This window comes from Aspergillus aculeatus (assembly GCF_001890905.1).
Source record: "Aspergillus aculeatus ATCC 16872 unplaced genomic scaffold ASPACscaffold_15, whole genome shotgun sequence".
Taxonomy (NCBI): Eukaryota; Fungi; Ascomycota; class Eurotiomycetes; order Eurotiales; family Aspergillaceae; genus Aspergillus; species Aspergillus aculeatus.
In genome coordinates, this window is record NW_017962990.1 from 165,834 (window position 1) to 182,716 (window position 16,883).

A 16,883-nucleotide genomic window follows, 5' to 3' on the forward strand; every position below is an offset into this window, starting at 1 on the left:
GAGAGAGAGAGAGAGAGAGAGAGAGAGAGAGAGAGAGAGAGAGAGAGAGAGAGAGAGAGAGAGAGAGAGAGAGAGAGAGAGAGAGAGAGAGAGAGAGAGAGAGAGAGAGAGAGAGAGAGAGAGAGAGAGAGNGNGNGNGNGNGNGNGNGNGGGGGGAGAATGTGTCAGTTAGTGCAAAGTTTGGAGGAAGTTAGAGCCAGGAACATAACATATACAGAAGACGAACAGTTATCCCAGCCGGCAACAACACAGCACGGGGTCCTTAGCAAGCAGATCGCGCATGAATGAAAGTGGATAGATGCATGGAGTATTGTACAATCAGTAGTATGGATTGAACGAAGCGATCGGGAAAGGGAGACGCGGACGATCCATGGAGCAATGCCAGAAAGTCTATGTCCGAAGGGAGAGGCTGAAGGGCTTTACAACACCAGCCATTGATTGAAGAGGAAGAACAATGCACTGCGATTGAGGGGAATTGATCGTGGCGGTGGCAGATACGTGGGAGAAGGCGACAAAATTGGACTGGGACAAGAGTAGGTAGTGGTTATGGGAATGGAAATGGGAATGAAAATCGAAGGAGTGTAAGGCAACTTGGAAATAAATGCAGAATAAGAGGTTCAATGCGACGAATAGAAGTCAAGGTTAAAGGAAAGGTTTTTTTTTTAAACTTACCCCGGAGTGGAAAAGAAAAAGAAAAGTCAACGGAATTTGCGACAGCGGCGGAGGTTATGGGAGAGGGAATGGGGAAGAGGACGACGATGGGGAAGGAGATGGAAATGGAGATGGAGACGGAGATGGAGATGGAGATGGAGATGATGATGATTGAATCAATTGATGTGAGTTGAGGATCAGGGAAGTAAAAAGAGGTTCGGCCAAGTGGATCGATGGGCGTCCAACTGCGGCGCTTGGTTGGCCCGCTGCAAGGCCTGTACTGTGCTCGAGGTAGAACAAACTCGCCGGATATAGAACCTCTCTGGTCAACTAGGTAAGTTACTCCTCCCTACCTAGTAGTAGTAGTCATAAACCCTCAATAGAACGTGCAGTGGAGATCACCGGATTCCGATCGTAGGAGATTTTACTCGTTTCCCTGCAAGTAGAAAGTCGGCGGGGGCTGGAGTCAATCGCATCACCAGAGAGGAAAGGTTGGCTAGGATGTACTATGAAAATCTCCTTAGGCTTTCCTCAATGCTGGAGACACTTCATGAATGGTCTCCAGAAGCCAAGCAAGCGAAAAGATCACTTAGCAGAGACTTAGAGATCGAAGAAATAAGTGGAGGAAGAGGGAGAAGGGAGAAAATAGGCCACTTCCAACACGGTAAGTACAAGGGAAAAGAAGGGAGGAGGGGGGCCAAGGAGGAAAATTGGCAAAAAAAGACAGAAAAAGATAAAGTCTAGCAAAACAGAGAAGAGGAGGGGGAGGAGGAGTAGAAGAAGAAGAAGAAGACAACGACGACGACGATGATGATGATGATGATGATTATGAAAAGAGGAATGAGGGAAAAGGAAAAGAAAGATGCAGGCCAATTGCACCAGGATACAATGAAGCACTGGTCCTGTAACTGAGGTAAGACGCGGACAGATAAGTTAGTTACTACCTCATAGACAGATAGGTAGTGTCTGACTGACCGACAAGCTGAAGTTGAATGTCGCAGCTGCTAGTTAGTTAAGTCAACTGAGTAAGGTACTCGGTAACTTACTGGAATTGGCACTCGGGGGAAAAAAGACTACCTAGACTCGGGGACTCGGGAGCCATTTCCTCCTCTTTCCCCACCCGGACGGGCAGGTTTATATCTCTGTTTACCCCTCAACCCTCCATTTGCAAGACTAGAATGCAGTATAATAAATAATATCGAGCGAAAACTTTACTCTCGCAAACAGTTCCCGGGAAATAGTTCTCTGCTTTCTCTGCCCACATCCAAACAAATCATTGACAAGCCATTGGGGCAGGTTAAGGCGTGCTTCGCTCTCCCCCAATCCCTTCAGTTGTCCCCTTGTAGTCCTAGAGAAGTCTGATTGATATCTGTCTTCACCTCCCGAGTCTCTATATGTATATAAACACTGCTACTACCACTCGAATCACTCATTCTTATCATGCGGCTCCTGGAACCGTGCCCTGGAATCTGATGTCGTTATCCTTCTACCGGTCGCCACTTTACCTTCTTCTTTGCCTGCTCCGAGCCTTTGCTTCATTGATCGTCGGACTCTAATCCAAAGACCTCATGCTGCATTTCATGCACTATGTATATATTTATATATGGTCTGCTAAGTACATCGAACGCTATATTTAGGATATCTAACAAAGGAGAACAATGATAACAACAAGTGAGAGGCATCCAGACCCAGATCCCGATTCCTTGTGACCTTCAGGAGCTCGTCTGACTAGCTCTCGTCAGGGGATTCATTCAAGTCATATTTCTTCTCGTAGCGGGTGATACTGCTTCGCACATCCGCTGCCATGATGAAGCTGGGCATGGGAGAATCTCGCCCACTGCGTTCCAAAGACTCAGACTTCCGCTCCAGCCTGGCAAGCGGCTGGTCCACTTGCTCAAATAAGGGTGATCGGCTTCGGGGTACGTGGGACCGGAGAGACCGGGTCGATCTCACTCGATTCAGGGTCTGCACGGAGATGGTCTGCCCAGCGGCGGGTGAGGCGATTACAGTGGTACCTGGCATCGGAGTTGGGGGAGGCGATGCACTATCCGACCGGAACAATGGATGGATAAAGCTTTCATCAGTGAGTTTCAACTTCGGAGGAATAGGTCGACCAGGAGCCGCTAGATGCGTGGAAGATGTGGCAGGGGACGATCGAGTTGACGAAGACTGACGGATTAACCCTTCGAAAGATCGTTTGGCCCCGGAGTAGCTTCGTCGGATCTTAGGGGGCTCACTCCGTTCTTCCATGCCAGAAGGGTTGACAGTCGGGTTATCAGTCGGGTTATCAGTCGGGTTATCAGCCGGGTCGTCTGTTTGGGAACGAGTCACTGTAGTTTCAGTATCCGCCATATGAGTTCGCTGCAAGTCGAAAGAGCTCTGCTTGGAGTCTTGTTGGTACAGCGTCCGACCGGAATAACGATTAGAATTCTGAGACTCTGTACGAGAAGCTGAAAGCTGAAGCTCCGGCACAATGTCGCAGCTTCTTTTCACATCAGTGGAAGGCCGTGGAGACTCAAGGATGATGGACGGAGATTTCACCACGTCGTCCTTGTCACCAACACTGGCTTGGTCGGGAAGAATCTCAAGCTCCTGAGAAAGAGAACTTGACCATCGACCACCACCATCACGCTTTGTCAGTGAGGTTAGGAGATAGCCACCCAGGATTCCTTGGCTCAAAACGGAGATGGCCCAGATGATACAGCGGGCTAGCATGAGGGTCTGGTGCTGGTGGGTCACAGTCGTCTTCCCTGTCATGGACTGAACTGCACTCCAGGCGATTCCTCCTGCCGTGATACCGGTGGCAATGGAGAGGTAGACGGCGATCAGAACGTAGAGAATAGCCCGGTGACCCCTCCACTGCGCCCTCACCTCTGCTCTGACATCTTTGACCCAAAGAAATAACAATATGATGATCACTGCACAGTCGATTGCACTCAAACTCACAATAGCCGATTCGACCGAGGCAATGTGCGATGATAGAGATTTGGAGACACTGTAACAGATACCATCCAAGACAGTGGCGATGAATGTTGACAGAAGGGTGAAGCCTCCCAAAATATGGGCCAGAGAAGTCCTGAAGATGCTCAGCAACATGAGATCGAAATCAGGTCTGCACGGACAGAAGATCGAGACTGAGGGTGCGCGTGTGTGCGTGTGTGATTATTTCCACACGATCAAGGCTTTAGCCCGAAGGAGGTAGCAAGGCCACCTGAACAATTGCTGGGAACAGAAAGGGGTAGTTATTGGTCGCGACTCAATAAATCATAACCCGTTCAAGACTTCTCTCATGATACTGAAGGCCACTATGGTTTCGTTCTAGGCTGTGTGGATTTGGCAGATTATCAGAGAAAGACGACAGGTACTTCCAAGACACAGGAAACAACCAAGAGAGAAGAAGATGGTGAATGTTGGATATGAAAAGGAATGGGGTGGATGAAATCGTGGGCGTGACTAGTTGGCAATGACGATGATAATGATAATAATGGTAATAATAATAATAGTAGTAGTAATAATAACAATATGAAATTGATAAATGATGAACGAGGGACAAGGTGTGACAGACAAGGGTCGAACCGGAGGAAATACCCAGCAACCGGGAATGATCGCAAGTCAATTAATTAACTCAAGAAGGAAGACATTGGGAAAAAGTCGAACCCCGAGGATAATTGAGTCCAGATGCATGGACTTTTCGAAGAAGAGTCACGTATGCAACGTCTAGGGATCAGCGGGGCAGGGGGGGTTTGCAGAAGGAGGACTACATCGGATAATGGTCGACGTTCATACCGAATGGTCTCGATCATAGGTACTACCACTAGTCAGTCAGACTAGGGGCTGGCAGCGATGATGTCGAAGAGATAGATGCCAACTTCACTGGTCCAACTGTGATCCCGATCGGAGTTGGGTGGAGGGCAAGCCTCGCCAGCTGTCATGCCTTCGTCTCTGAGGCCCTTTTTTCAGCTCGGGCATAGAAGCAGCGAAGAGGGGCCAAAACCAGAGAGAACCCGGAAAGTCGTGCATGCTCCTATGAAGAGTTCTTCATCCGACATCTGATACAGTCATGCAATGCTGAGATCAATCGTTTGGGTCCTAAAGGCCGAGATGGCATGTTCATGACGATAGAGGTTGGTTCTCAACCTCACATGCGTGGATACCTTCCTCCCAGATGTCCCAATCATGGCTGGCTAGTAGCTACAGCCGCAGAACTGACTAGAGACAGCAGTGGATGAGTGCATCCTAGAGGTATCTTAGCCGCGTGGAACAGGTCTAGAATGGATTTGTCAAGATTCAGTGGCGTCCTGTACAAGGCGGCCGGGATGATATCCAGAGTTCCGGGAAAGGCTTTAATGGAAGGATCGACCATCTGGGCTCCAGGAAGGGACACGGAGGGGCGCAATATTAGCGCTGGTGCTGCAAACTAGAGATATGACATATCACCCACTTTCTGGCGAGCGAAAAAAACAAATGGGTGGCGGTGCGATTCATCCATGATGCATTTGTCGTTATGGCATCGGTGCATGAAAAATCGATTTACCTGGAGCAGAGAGTTAAGTGGTAAGCGAATTCTCCAGGAAAGAGATGAAATACGAACTTGAATGAGCGTTGGGGGTGCAATGGAATGAGTTGGCTTCTCGTATATCATTTTCGAGGTGTCCGTATTTTTTTTTTCTCTTTCTTCTTCCTTTTCTTCTCCCTCTTCCTGGCAACTGCAGCCGTGTTGTGATACATCCATGCGATAGATCTATAGGGCTGCCATCCTCGCCACGGAACAACGCTACTAGTCTCAAATGAAAGTGAGTGTACGGAGGACAGACGAAACACTGGGTGGACAACAAGAAACACCATTGTGTTCAGCTGCAGGTGTGATCGGGACGGGGCGTGCCGGCTAGCAGCTTGGTTGGTTGATGGAAGGATTGGTCTAATACATTTGGAAGAAAGAAGATTGATTCACTTGGCTTGAATAAAGGTCCCTTGTCTCAAGGCAGTTTTGAGATTATGGGACAAAGTCTCGCTTGGGATAGGCGAGCCCAATTTATCTATTGTGTTGTTTATGTTATTATTTTGAAGTGTATTTTTTTTCTCTTTTTCTTTCTTGATCATCGTTTAAAGGTAGAAATAGCTTATCGTTGAGAATGAGAATATACATACTCTGTATGTCATTCTAGTCGGTTAAAGAGCCGTTTGGTGAACGAGAATCGAGTAATATATACTCCGTACTAGTAGAGGCCTCAACGGTATGGATAGACTTCGCAAACTTGAATTACAGTACCCCAGTAAGATCGAGAATAAACTCGTCACGTTATCGTACTCTTGTTGGTACACACTCGTTGCAATCTTCTTCTCGGTTTTTGTCGCCTTGTTCGATAACTGTGTATCAATTCATACATCCATGATCCGTTGAGTATGAGCCGAAAAGGGAAGTGTGGCTGAGGTTCCAAGTTGGTGGATGAGGGGGGAAATGTGTGGCGGTGGTACCGGCGAGTGCTGACCGCCTCCGATTCCCAGCTCCCTCCACCTTCTGGGCTTCCTTCTCCCTCTTTCGGTGCCATTCATGATCCGTCTTCGTCATCAATCATTCTCATCCTCATCCTCATCCTCATCCTCATCTACTTCTTCTACTTCCTTGCTTCTTTCGCAGGCCTTTCATCCTCTGCTTCATCTACTTTTCTACTAAAGATCTTTAACGCTTAGTACCATTCTTGATCAATCTATCATCAGGCTTTTAAGTCCTGCAACCCTCTGTCGCCCCTCCCCACTACACCCCCTCCCGTCCTTCAAGTGTCTTCTCTTATAACCCCTCCGCCCACGTTGTCGAGCCATCTCTCAACCTTCGGTGGCGCAAGATGAAGCTCACGTTCAAGGTATGTACCTACTTGTCCTGTGCTCTACCATTCTCGTCCTCCCCTCAATCTGACCCGTATCTCTTCAGGACCTCAAACAACAAAAGTTTGTAATCGATGCAGAACCCTCAGAGACGGTAGGTAGTTCCCTGCTTGAAACCATGGAAGCTCGTTAAGGTCGGTGCGGGGCTAATCCGCTTTTTCTTCTAGGTCGGAGAAGTGAAGGAAAAAATCTCTCAGGAGAAAGGATGGGAAGTTGCCCAGTTGAAGCTCATTTATTCAGGTCAGTCATCAGCGCCCCACGATGCTTGGCAGAAATTGTTACTGGGAACGACGGCTTCGTGCTCCGATCCTTTGACGACACGCTCGACAAGTATAGCTGACAGAATTTGCACAATAGGAAAGATCCTTCAAGATGACAAGACCATCGAGTCGTACAGCATTGAGGAGAAAGGTTTTATAGTGTGCATGGTGTCCAAGGTATGGCTTATTGTATATGGCAATCACTATCCTCCTATCAAGCTAATCTTGGCGCTTCACTTAGCCCAAGCCTTCTGCCTCCGGCGCTTCTACACAAGCCCCTTCCACCCCTGCAAGAGTAGCTGCTTCGACGCCCGCTGCCCCCTCTGCCCCTGCTGCCCCTGCCCCGTCGGCATCCACTGCTTCACCGGCAGCTCCCGCAACTCCTTCTCCGGCCGCCTCGGGAACTTCTCAGCCCGCCGGTCCCGCCTTCAATGATCCCTCAGCTCTGCTGCGTGGTGCCCAAAGCGAGGCAGTGGTGGCTCAGATGGAAAGCATGGGATTCCCAAGAAGCGATATCAACCGTGCAATGAGGGCTGCCTTCTTCAACCCTGACCGCGCCATTGAGTACCTCCTGAACGTGAGTCTTGAGGTGGTTCCGGAGCCATCTGGCTTTCTCCACAATCCGCTGACAGTTCTTCAGGGCATTCCGGATAACATCCAGGAGGAGCAACAGCAGCAAGCCGCCGCCGCAAGCGCACCCCAAACGTCCGCGTCTCCTGCAGAAGAAAGTGCCCCGGCCCCGGTTGGTGACGAACATGTTAACCTGTTCGAAGCTGCCGCTCAGGCTGGAGGTCAGGAAGGCGGCACTCGAGGTGCCCGCCCGGGAGCTGGGTCTGGCGAAGGCCTTCCCAGCCTCGATTTCCTCCGGAATAACCCTCACTTCCAGCAACTCCGTCAGCTAGTCCAGCAACAACCGCAGATGCTCGAGCCTATCCTGCAACAAGTTGCTACTGGCAATCCTCAAATTGCGCAGCTCATTGGTCAGAACGAGGAGCAGTTTCTCCAATTGTTGAGCGAGGAGGACGACGCGGCTCTCCCCCCCGGCACGCATCAGATCCACGTCACAGAAGAAGAACGGGACGCCATTGAACGCGTATGTATCCTCTCATGCTCTTTGATGAGGAACAAATTGAAAGTCTAGAAATGCTGCTAACCTCATTACCAGCTCTGTCGACTTGGATTTTCTCGGGATCTCGTCATCCAGGCCTACTTCGCTTGCGACAAGAACGAAGAGCTCGCTGCTAATTATCTGTTCGAGAACCCGGACGACCCTGATGATCTATGATTCCACTCCTATTCTTATGTTTCGATCTAGCTGAACATCCTACCAATGGATGCTGCTCTTCCCTATTGATCTCTCATCTTCTCTGATAATGAACGTCGTGATGTGTCCCTCTTATTATACTCTTGCAATAATTACTCACAAGGGCGACTATGTAGAATAGATCGCTGTCAAGCCCAAGTCTGCCCGGGAGCTCGTACCGTCCCGCGCAAGCCTCCTAGCCGGCGGATGCCTCGTAACATCTTATTCCTCTTTGCTTCTCTTCTTTCTTCTCTGCCTCTACTGGGCATGTCTTTATATTCTTCCGTTGCTTCATGTTCTATTTAGGAGCTCGTACTCAAGCTTATACGTCTTCTCTGCCACTCTTCATTGGTCCACTTAGATAATCCGTGCAAGTCCTGGTCGTGTACTCAGTACCCAAGCGGAAAGTTCAGAAGCATGGGACTTTTGTCCTGGAATCATGAAAACTTGTTTCTACGTTATATGATTAGGGTTGAACATGGTTAAACTACGTCAGGTTCGTCGATAGCTTCTCGAGATGGGCAGGTCTGGATCGAGATCGAATTCTAGACGCTGGAAAAGAGGATGGTGCGAGCGTGACTCGATGAGGGGGCATCAACTCCCTTTTGGTACTGCCCGTGTGACTCCACGAGCTGAGGGCACGGTGGGTAAGATGATTCACACCGCGAGTATACAGGAAATGGACGAGATACTTTCTGAGCTGTCAAGCATTGCGACTTAAGCTCGAGACAGCAACGTATTTTGCAAGATTGACTGCAAGAGACTAGGTTGTGAATGATGGAACTTTGTAGGAGCCGCCGGCGGATAGAGGACTGAAATAAAAGCAGATAGGCTGGGTATATATGTATGATTTGTGGAAGGGGAATAGAAGGGTATATTGTACCGCAAGATGGTTACCTCACATGTTCCATATCCCAGACAGTATATGTGGTGAAGGTAGTGAGATAGAGGCGAATGAGATGAATAGACAAGAAGATAGTGGAGATCGAAGGGACAGTTCGCTATGAGGTTGACATGTGAGAATATAAAGAAAAGCAAAGTAATGAGAGTATCAAAGAGCAAAGAATGGTCAAGTTAGTGAACTTAGATTCGATGAGGTAGGCCGACGTCAAACCCGTGACAACCATCGCTTCCAGCACCAGGTGATCGGTGTCAGCTGATGTGGCCGGGACTTGAGTCAAGCACATCCAGCTCTCCGTGCTCCCCACACAGCCAGTCCTCTTCTCCCAATCACTCGTTTGAGTGTCGGCAGGATGCCGTCGTCACCAAAGTCGAGATCGTCTAGATTGAGGTGATTGCTCCAGTGCCACAGCTCATGCAGCTCTAGATCCGACGGGTCGGACGATGAGGCCAGAGGAGCAACATATTGGTCCAAGAATGTAGCAGACTTGGGGGCAACCACGAACACCAAGGGTGGAGACACCCCTTGGCTTTCAGCTTTCTCCTTCTCGTGACATGAGGGCACCAATTTGTCGAGTTCTTCAAGCACTTCTGATCCTGGCATTCCCATCAAGTCTCGAGTTCGGATATCTACTGGAAGGGTGGTGTCATTTTCCAGAAGCCAAAGTGGGGGAGAATACGTTTTCCACCAGAGCACGGTGGCATCTGTTTCGAGCCGGGCATTCAGTGAGCCAAGACTTGACCCACGTACGCTCTCTGAAATGATAGACGGCATCGCGAGCTGTGCAGGCACAACTCCTCCTTGATGGTATACTCCCATGAGGAACCCTAGGATGGCATTGAAGATGACCCAGGCGACTAGGAACCACCGGGAATTCCGGGTGTTGCGTATGCGCAAACAACTGAGGAGAAGGGGGACACAAGGAAGCAGGAATCTGGGTTCTTGGTGAGGGAATATTGAAAGCATGACAGTTGCCGAAATGGCCGAGATTGCGCGCATATCCCTAAGCCAAGATGGAACGGCTGAGAAGTTGAATAATGACAAGATCATGGCTATATATGCCGGGCCTAGTAGTTGTGGTAGATTCACCAGGAAGTGGTGATATCGAGGGTGGAGTCCATGGATCGCCAGATTAGACTTGTCGGAGTTATAAAGCAGATTGTTGATTGGAGTAATTACAGGACTGTGAAGGGCGTCCCAGAAAGTCGCAGGTGAGCTGTAGAACTTCGTATCAACCAAGACGGCAAGGCAGAAAAAGCCCAGGCCAAATCCAACAATCGAGAGGAAAGATGAAGGCCTATCATTGAAGGTCAACATTGTGAACATACAAGTTAAAGTGTGCAGCTTAAGAACTTTACCTGTGCCAAAGGTGAGGGAGTAGCTGGAGCCCTGGAACGAGCACAAAAGCAGGAAAGGTGATTCTGTTGAATACACCTATGACTGCGATCAACGACAACACAGCGCAAGAAAAAAGTGAAGAATGTCGCTGTCAATAAGCTTAGCCACGGGGTTTCTTATCACTTCGGCTCAACTGGATGCGCCTACCTTTTTCTCAGCAATGCGACGAATCAAAACCAAGCTCCAGATCACCAAGAGGGTCTCGAGTGAGTTTGAGAAGGTGTGCGTCTGATATGTCCAGGTGACATACGAAGATGCCACCAGCACCACCGTCGCGCGGCGATGGCGCGGCAAGGGAACCAGCTCATATACCGCCCAGTCTTCCAAGACAAAGCTAAGTAGAAACATGACCCCGCGCAGCACATAGTATACTAGCTGTGGAGGAGGATTTTGGGCCCCAGTTTCCGTATAGAACCATTTCAGAAAGTTCATTGGCACCTCGTAGATCGGCCATAGTGGGAATACGCTACGGATCGGCTTATCGGCAGTGAACTCCCAAGGTAATTGAGATGGATAGGAGAGAATCCGACCTATGAAGTAACCAGTAAGTGTATGCGGCCGAAGGAATGAATGAAAGTCATATCAGAGCCACGGCATTGGCGAGCGTCGGGGGAGCCGGAAAGAGTCACGTATCAGATTGCTAATATGTTGGACACTTACCTGCAAAGACCTCAGGACCTTGGAAGTTTTCATCGGGGTGTAGATAGCTTGGTGACACCGCAAAATATACCCGGATTACCAACAGCAACAAATATGTTCGCCGCCACCACATGACTCTGTAAGATGTGCAGGCGATTTGGAGGGTGACGAAGGTCAAGTCCGGCGGAGAGTATGGTACATGCCTACGGGGGTTCAGGTACCTGAAGAATGAAATGAAGAACAGATTAAGGAAGATCAAGGAACGACGGTCTCAGGCATAAGCGCCAAACGAAGGAAGGAAGGGAGACAGAGGGAGGAGGATAATAAGATTCCGGTCACTTTGGCGGGCGGATAACCGGCGACGCGTTGTTGGGTGATATCATTGAGCGACGAGGACTAAATACAGCGCTATCGATGTCCCTTTTTTTTTTTTTTTTTTTTTTTTTTTCCTTTCCCTCTTCGTTTTGGGGGTGAAAGGAGCCCCCCTGCACTGGAGCAACAATGCCGGGGGTGGGGCAAACGAGAGAGCTTGGTAGCTAGCTGAACTCTCGCTTCGGAGAGGGAGACAGCAGCCGTCATCTCAAGTTGTATGGAATATCCTGGTTGAGTGTCCGCTGTAGCGGGTGCATTGACTTGGACCTATTGCGACATAGAGTAAATTGTTCTCTTCACACCCTCAGTATGCGTCCCGTCGCAGTCAGATCTGGTCCAGTCTGATTGATCTTGTTCTGATACAGCAAAGAATTCATGACTGCGTAGCAACATGGTTCAGCAAGAGGGAGGGAAGGACTAAGTCGTATGTACTGTTGTGCTCTTGTCCTTGAGAGATGCTTGTCTTAATTCGAATGTCCTAATAGGCCGAGCATGTACAGTACAGTACTTACTGTACCATACTCTGTGGAAGGATTCCCACCAACACCAGAGTTCTTGAATGGAACATATGCCACTGGGATTGATGTAAAGAACGAGTCATTGAAGTGGAGATCTAAGTGTACGAGTGATGTATGCTACGAAATACCCTCGATAAAAGAGCAAGGTACAATGCTTTGGGGCACTCGCTTGTTGATTTTGAAGGTGTTCTTCTGTGAAAGTCTGTTCAGTTCGTTGTATTTTGAATAGCACAGCCTCAACCAGGCACCCAGATGACCAGGCATCAAGGCACTAAGATGCTAAGGCACAAAGGCATAATGGCATGAAGGCATAAAGACGATAACATAATTAAGGCATCTACCAGGCAGCCACAGGCTGCAACCGCGCAAGTGGGGCGTCACAGCAGCGAATGATGACGGAGGTTTCCCGCCCCCTCGAACTAGGACCAGTCATCAGCCTCAGCCAGCTGCTCTTTCACAACGTCCGGTCCCTTTGAACTCCAGTTCGGGCTTCTCCTCCACCACAACTCACTTCGACACACTAATTTTCAACATTTCCTGCCTTCACTTACCACGAAGCCACTCCCATCTCGTCTATTTATACCCTCGAATTCCCCGCTGTTTCCTCCAGCTTCCATCTGAGACTCACACTCTCCTCAAAAACAATTCTTGACTGTAAGCAGCAACGAATCCCCACTTGAGTACCCCTCAGGGCAGGTTTATATTCTTGCGCTTGTCGAGTAACATATGCCTAACATCTACCTATTCATTCTAGGCCCGCCAATAACCCTCCAACCTATTTTCAAGATGTCCGCAACAACGCTTAGATTCCAGAGCAACGATGGGGTTGAGATTACTATCGGTTAGTACACACACCCCCACGTCCCTGTCACCTTAACACTTTACTGCTGAATCTGAAGTCTAACTTATGCTGCTTTTTTAGCCCGCGATGTCGCTCAACGCTCTGTTCTGATCAAGAATATGCTCGAGGATCTTGGTGATACTGACGAAGCTATCCCTATCCCTAACGTATATTATTCCTACCACCCATTCCCACTCATTCTAACCATTCATTAAACAAAACTAACATTCGGCTTCGTAGGTCAATGAAGCTGTCCTGAGGAAGGTCATTGAGTGGTGCGAGCACCACAAGGGCGACCCCCCCAGCACCGGTGACGACGATGACTCTCGTCGTAAGACCACCGACATCGATGAGTGGGACCAGAAGTTCATGCAGGTCGATCAAGAGATGCTGTTTGAAATCATCTTGGCCGCGAACTACCTCGATATCAAGGGCCTGCTGGATGTTGGCTGCAAGACCGTCGCCAACATGATCAAGGGCAAGTCTCCCGAAGAAATCCGCAAGACATTCAACATTCAGAACGATTTCACTCCCGAGGAGGAGGATCAGATCCGCCGAGAGAATGAGTGGGCTGAAGAGTAAGTGCATGAACTCCTACCGGGTGCCGTAACAACAGGAGAGACGTATGCTAACCGGTTGCTTTGCAGTCGCTAAATTGGTGTCACTGGGCAGCGGCACTGCCATATCTTCCAAGGATCGCAGGCTCGCTATGGGAAATGTGGTTTCTTTGAAGATAGGCAAGCCTCAACAATGGTTTGGCTTGTTACACCTTATATGATCTCCAGTTGCTGCAGTTCCCGGCGTTCGGTTCTCGCTTTTTCATGTCAGCGCATGGTTCTTTTTGTTTCTTTTTTGTCCTACTGGCCCTGGACCATTGTCTATGGGCAACAGTGGGATATAGCTTAATCGATTAGTAGCTGAAATACAAACTTTGTTATGATGTTGTGTCCTTGAAACCCAATTCAGATGAGTTAGCTCTACTGTATGAGATTGACCCAGACGATGCTCAAATACTCCGGGTCTTGGAACATATTTTACTTTATCAAGACCGCAGGGTTGCGTCTTTTTAGGGGTATGATTGTATGCTCGGGATTGAAAAGATATACGGAGCCAGCATTTTGAGTGGCCATACTAGCAGCGATATATGACTTCCTACGAGGTCAATCCATGACTTGAAACAAAAGCTACCTCGGCATAGATAAAGGCGAAGCGAATCACTTGTTTGGGCAGATTTATCGCTCCAGGTAGCCCGTGTTCAAGTGGGAGCAAAGAGTAGAGTCCCCAGAAGAAAATAAACCTTCGTTCAGTGCTCGTTATCCTTCATGATTTTTCGATTTTTGTTTTTCTCAGCTCGTGTAATTAAATTGCATGATTCATAACCGTATCACAGAACCAGTCGAAGAACGACTGCTTGCACCTCAACCAGACCTGTCCCGGATATCGTTCGACGTTCAGAAACGGATATTCGCTTGCCACATAAAAATGCATGCCGGGAAACAGGAGCAAAAACCGAAGGAGAGAAGATGAAGGGTGTGGATCAGAAAGCAGCGGGTCGACGAAGTTCAGGATGATGCATATTTAATCATCGCGAGCAAGAGAGGCACACAAGAGTTGGCGGTATCACAACTGAACGAAACATTCCCAGGGATAAAGAAAAGACATCTCGGGCGAAATCGAAGAAGTCGGTTGGTTGGCTTGATCGAATTTAGATACCGAGACGGGTCTTGCGCCAGTGCCTCCGCTTGGCGTTGTATCTGGAAGATAGAGAAAGCGAGGTCAGCCATCCGACCTATTCCTGAGTATCATCTGATCGCCCGTGTGTGCGTCTTGGAAAACAATTCCAACCCCCCGAGGGCAGAGTAGCATCCAATCCCAGCAGGTAGAAAATAGTCGTTGTAGTTGCTCATCCAGTGTTGATTCCCTATCCTTTCCTTCGTAGTTCTTCCGTCTTCTACCATTTGCCAGGCAATCGAAAACCATCCACGGGGGTCGCAGCGTCACAGGGAACCGAATGGTGGTTAAATCAAGGGTTCTTATTTACCTGATGGTGTTACCAGTGCGGAGACGAATCCACTGGGGGATAGGACGGTTCTGTCTCTGAGCTTTGGCAAGCTTCTGCTTGGTGCGGAAACTCTTGTGGCTCTATATTGAAGAAAGATAAAAGCGTTAGCCTGCCTCCTTTATCCTCATCCTAGCGGTTTCCATGCTGATATGAAGAATATTCCATTGTAATATCCGTTCATGTCATATAGGGGCTGCTAACCGGCATCTTGAAGGCTTGTCGCGACGGCGAGCTGAGGGTATGGACTGGCGGTAGTGAGGTTGTCGACCGTCTTCAATCGCCGTTCGTAGTGGTAGTTTTTTTGTGCGGGCAGGGCTTAGCGTTTCGCTTCGGGTAGGTCATGTGATTATGGCCTGAGGCAACAAGTATATCTGTCTCTCAATTGATGTATATTAATCGTGTTATTGATATGGCCTTGGTTGCTAGCGCACTTCAGTTGTTTTAATTCAGCACTTTGTGACACTAATCTCTTATATCGATGTATTCCCTCTTTCTTTTGATTGAAGAGCAAGTTTCTATATCTTGCGCCGATGATCGAGACTTATCACAAGTAACTTGATAGTAGCCTGGCGGGAATTGCCCGGAGGGGATATCCGCATGGCCTTTGCTGACCGCCAAGTATCCGGATCAGACAGGTAAACTACCATGACGGGGCCATAGCAAGTTCAATACGATCAATACTGCTTTGTCCTTATTGTCTGTTTCCATGCACATATTCTCACCGTATTTGGTTCTCTGCTCATCATCTCCTTTGCGCTATCTGCACCTAGTGTATAGTTGACTTAGGTACAGCATTGAGTCATCATACCGTCACTTGGGTGAGGGTCATCAGGTCAACCTTGATGAATTATCGAGTACCACGTTGTGGCTCACCTGTGATTCATCCAATACTCGATGACTCACACAAGAAGCTAAGCCATTCTATAACTTTTCACACCATAAGGAGTAAGTAGGTTTAACACATTGAGAGGACCAAGCCGTCGTCGCCGCCACATCAAACACCTATCAAAGAGCCATCGAACTCTCGAGTGACCCTAGTCTGAGACAACAGGCGAAACCAGACGATAATATTATGGGCAGTAAGCGACGGTCGGAATTCCGTTCCCTACTTCCAGTTATCGAGGCCCCAAACAGGATCGGGGTCCAGTTATAGTATTCCGTAGGTCGGATCAAGCTCTTTCCGCTGTTTTATCAGCAACCATCATAGTGTCCGGGGGAGTGACTCACTGGTCTTTCGTTTCATGACATAACAGTGTCAATGGTTTTTCTGTGCATGTCCATGATTAGTTACTCGATGCATACTGCATGTCTTTCCCATTGTCAACCACGGACCTCCCATGAACATTGATCCGTACTGCAGACCAAGTCACAAGCAGCATGAGTAAGTTACTCGGTAACTTAGCGCCCGATGGCTGGCTGAAGGCACGGAGATAAGCGGCGTTTACTAGTCCTTGCCTAACTATAGTAACTTACAAGTCTTTACAGAGTACGTAGAGTGAGGAGGACTTGGGATACAGGGTACCTCCAATAATACTAGTAAGTTCCTACCTTGACTAGTAGATACCATCCATGGAACGGAATTGATGTCAAGCCCGAAGTTCAGTTGGTTGGTTTGTCATCGAGGAGACCGGAGGTTATAAGCCCCGACCCCGATCGAAACGGATGCCTTGCATCAATTCAATCAAATCGAAGATTATCTACTGGAAATACGAGGTTCATATGATATGCTGGCACGTACTCTTTGAGTTCAAAACTGTACGCCGGCGTCTTTGTTTAGTAGCCGAATACAGTACGTACCTGTCCAGTCCATGAGCGAGCGGGTCTTTTAACCCGAGCCAGACCCCGCCCTGAGGTAGTGGTTTTGTTGCCCGCGCTAAAACTCTTTAGGCACCGATACTTGGACGTCGCACTGGTTGATTTTCTCGATTTCTCCCTCGCCATTGGCACGCATCGATTGCCCGTCTGGTATAATATACCTGAGCTAGGCCTAATAAAGTGCCCGCAGATGGCCTCTCTAATTTTCATCAATAGGGGGGGATACCGTCTTGATAGGTG

At 48.7% G+C, this 16,883-nt stretch overlaps 4 protein-coding genes across 4 annotated transcripts; 2 read left to right on the plus strand and 2 right to left on the minus strand.

The window, feature by feature from the left end:
• Window positions 1-2,261: 2,261 nt before the first annotated feature.
• ASPACDRAFT_80958 (uncharacterized protein) lies at window positions 2,262-3,442 on the minus strand. Its single transcript, XM_020205755.1, has one exon. The coding sequence runs from the start codon at window positions 3,406-3,408 to the stop codon at window positions 2,380-2,382; it is 1,029 nt and encodes a 342-aa protein (XP_020053090.1). The 5' UTR covers window positions 3,409-3,442; the 3' UTR covers window positions 2,262-2,379.
• A 2,803-nt stretch (window positions 3,443-6,245) lies between these two features.
• ASPACDRAFT_80959 (putative UV excision repair protein (RadW)) lies at window positions 6,246-8,432 on the plus strand. The gene is made up of 7 exons (XM_020205756.1): window positions 6,246-6,512; window positions 6,581-6,628; window positions 6,702-6,774; window positions 6,892-6,971; window positions 7,036-7,371; window positions 7,435-7,887; window positions 7,960-8,432. The coding sequence occupies exons 1-7, from the start codon at window positions 6,495-6,497 to the stop codon at window positions 8,077-8,079; spliced, it is 1,128 nt and encodes a 375-aa protein (XP_020053091.1). The 5' UTR covers window positions 6,246-6,494; the 3' UTR covers window positions 8,080-8,432.
• An 842-nt stretch (window positions 8,433-9,274) lies between these two features.
• On the minus strand, window positions 9,275-11,168 carry smp3 (glycosylphosphatidylinositol-alpha 1,2 mannosyltransferase smp3; the record flags this gene model as incomplete). The annotated part of the gene is made up of 4 exons (XM_020199971.1): window positions 9,275-10,295; window positions 10,357-10,484; window positions 10,544-10,926; window positions 11,057-11,168. The coding sequence occupies 4 exons, from the start codon at window positions 11,166-11,168 to the stop codon at window positions 9,275-9,277; spliced, it is 1,644 nt and encodes a 547-aa protein (XP_020053092.1).
• Window positions 11,169-12,436: 1,268 nt separating this feature from the next.
• skpA (SCF ubiquitin ligase subunit skpA) lies at window positions 12,437-13,710 on the plus strand. The gene is made up of 5 exons (XM_020205757.1): window positions 12,437-12,579; window positions 12,680-12,766; window positions 12,848-12,933; window positions 13,007-13,344; window positions 13,414-13,710. Exons 2-5 carry the CDS (start codon window positions 12,712-12,714, stop codon window positions 13,418-13,420), a joined length of 486 nt encoding a protein of 161 aa, XP_020053093.1. The 5' UTR covers window positions 12,437-12,579; window positions 12,680-12,711; the 3' UTR covers window positions 13,421-13,710.
• The last annotated feature ends 3,173 nt before the right edge of the window (window positions 13,711-16,883 follow it).

Excerpts from the sequence above, each read along its gene's own strand:
- ASPACDRAFT_80958 (XM_020205755.1), bottom strand. The coding sequence starts at position 3,408 with ATGACAGGGAAGACGACTGTGACCCACCAGCACCAGACCCTCATGCTA.
- ASPACDRAFT_80959 (XM_020205756.1), top strand. Across the intron at positions 6,972-7,035 it reads TAGTGTGCATGGTGTCCAAG|CCCAAGCCTTCTGCCTCCGG; the intron begins GTATGGCTTATT and ends CGCTTCACTTAG. Across the intron at positions 7,888-7,959 it reads AACGGGACGCCATTGAACGC|CTCTGTCGACTTGGATTTTC; the intron begins GTATGTATCCTC and ends CCTCATTACCAG.
- skpA (XM_020205757.1), top strand. The coding sequence starts at position 12,712 with ATGTCCGCAACAACGCTTAGATTCCAGAGCAACGATGGGGTTGAGATT. Across the intron at positions 12,767-12,847 it reads TGGGGTTGAGATTACTATCG|CCCGCGATGTCGCTCAACGC; the intron begins GTTAGTACACAC and ends CTGCTTTTTTAG. Across the intron at positions 12,934-13,006 it reads AAGCTATCCCTATCCCTAAC|GTCAATGAAGCTGTCCTGAG; the intron begins GTATATTATTCC and ends TCGGCTTCGTAG.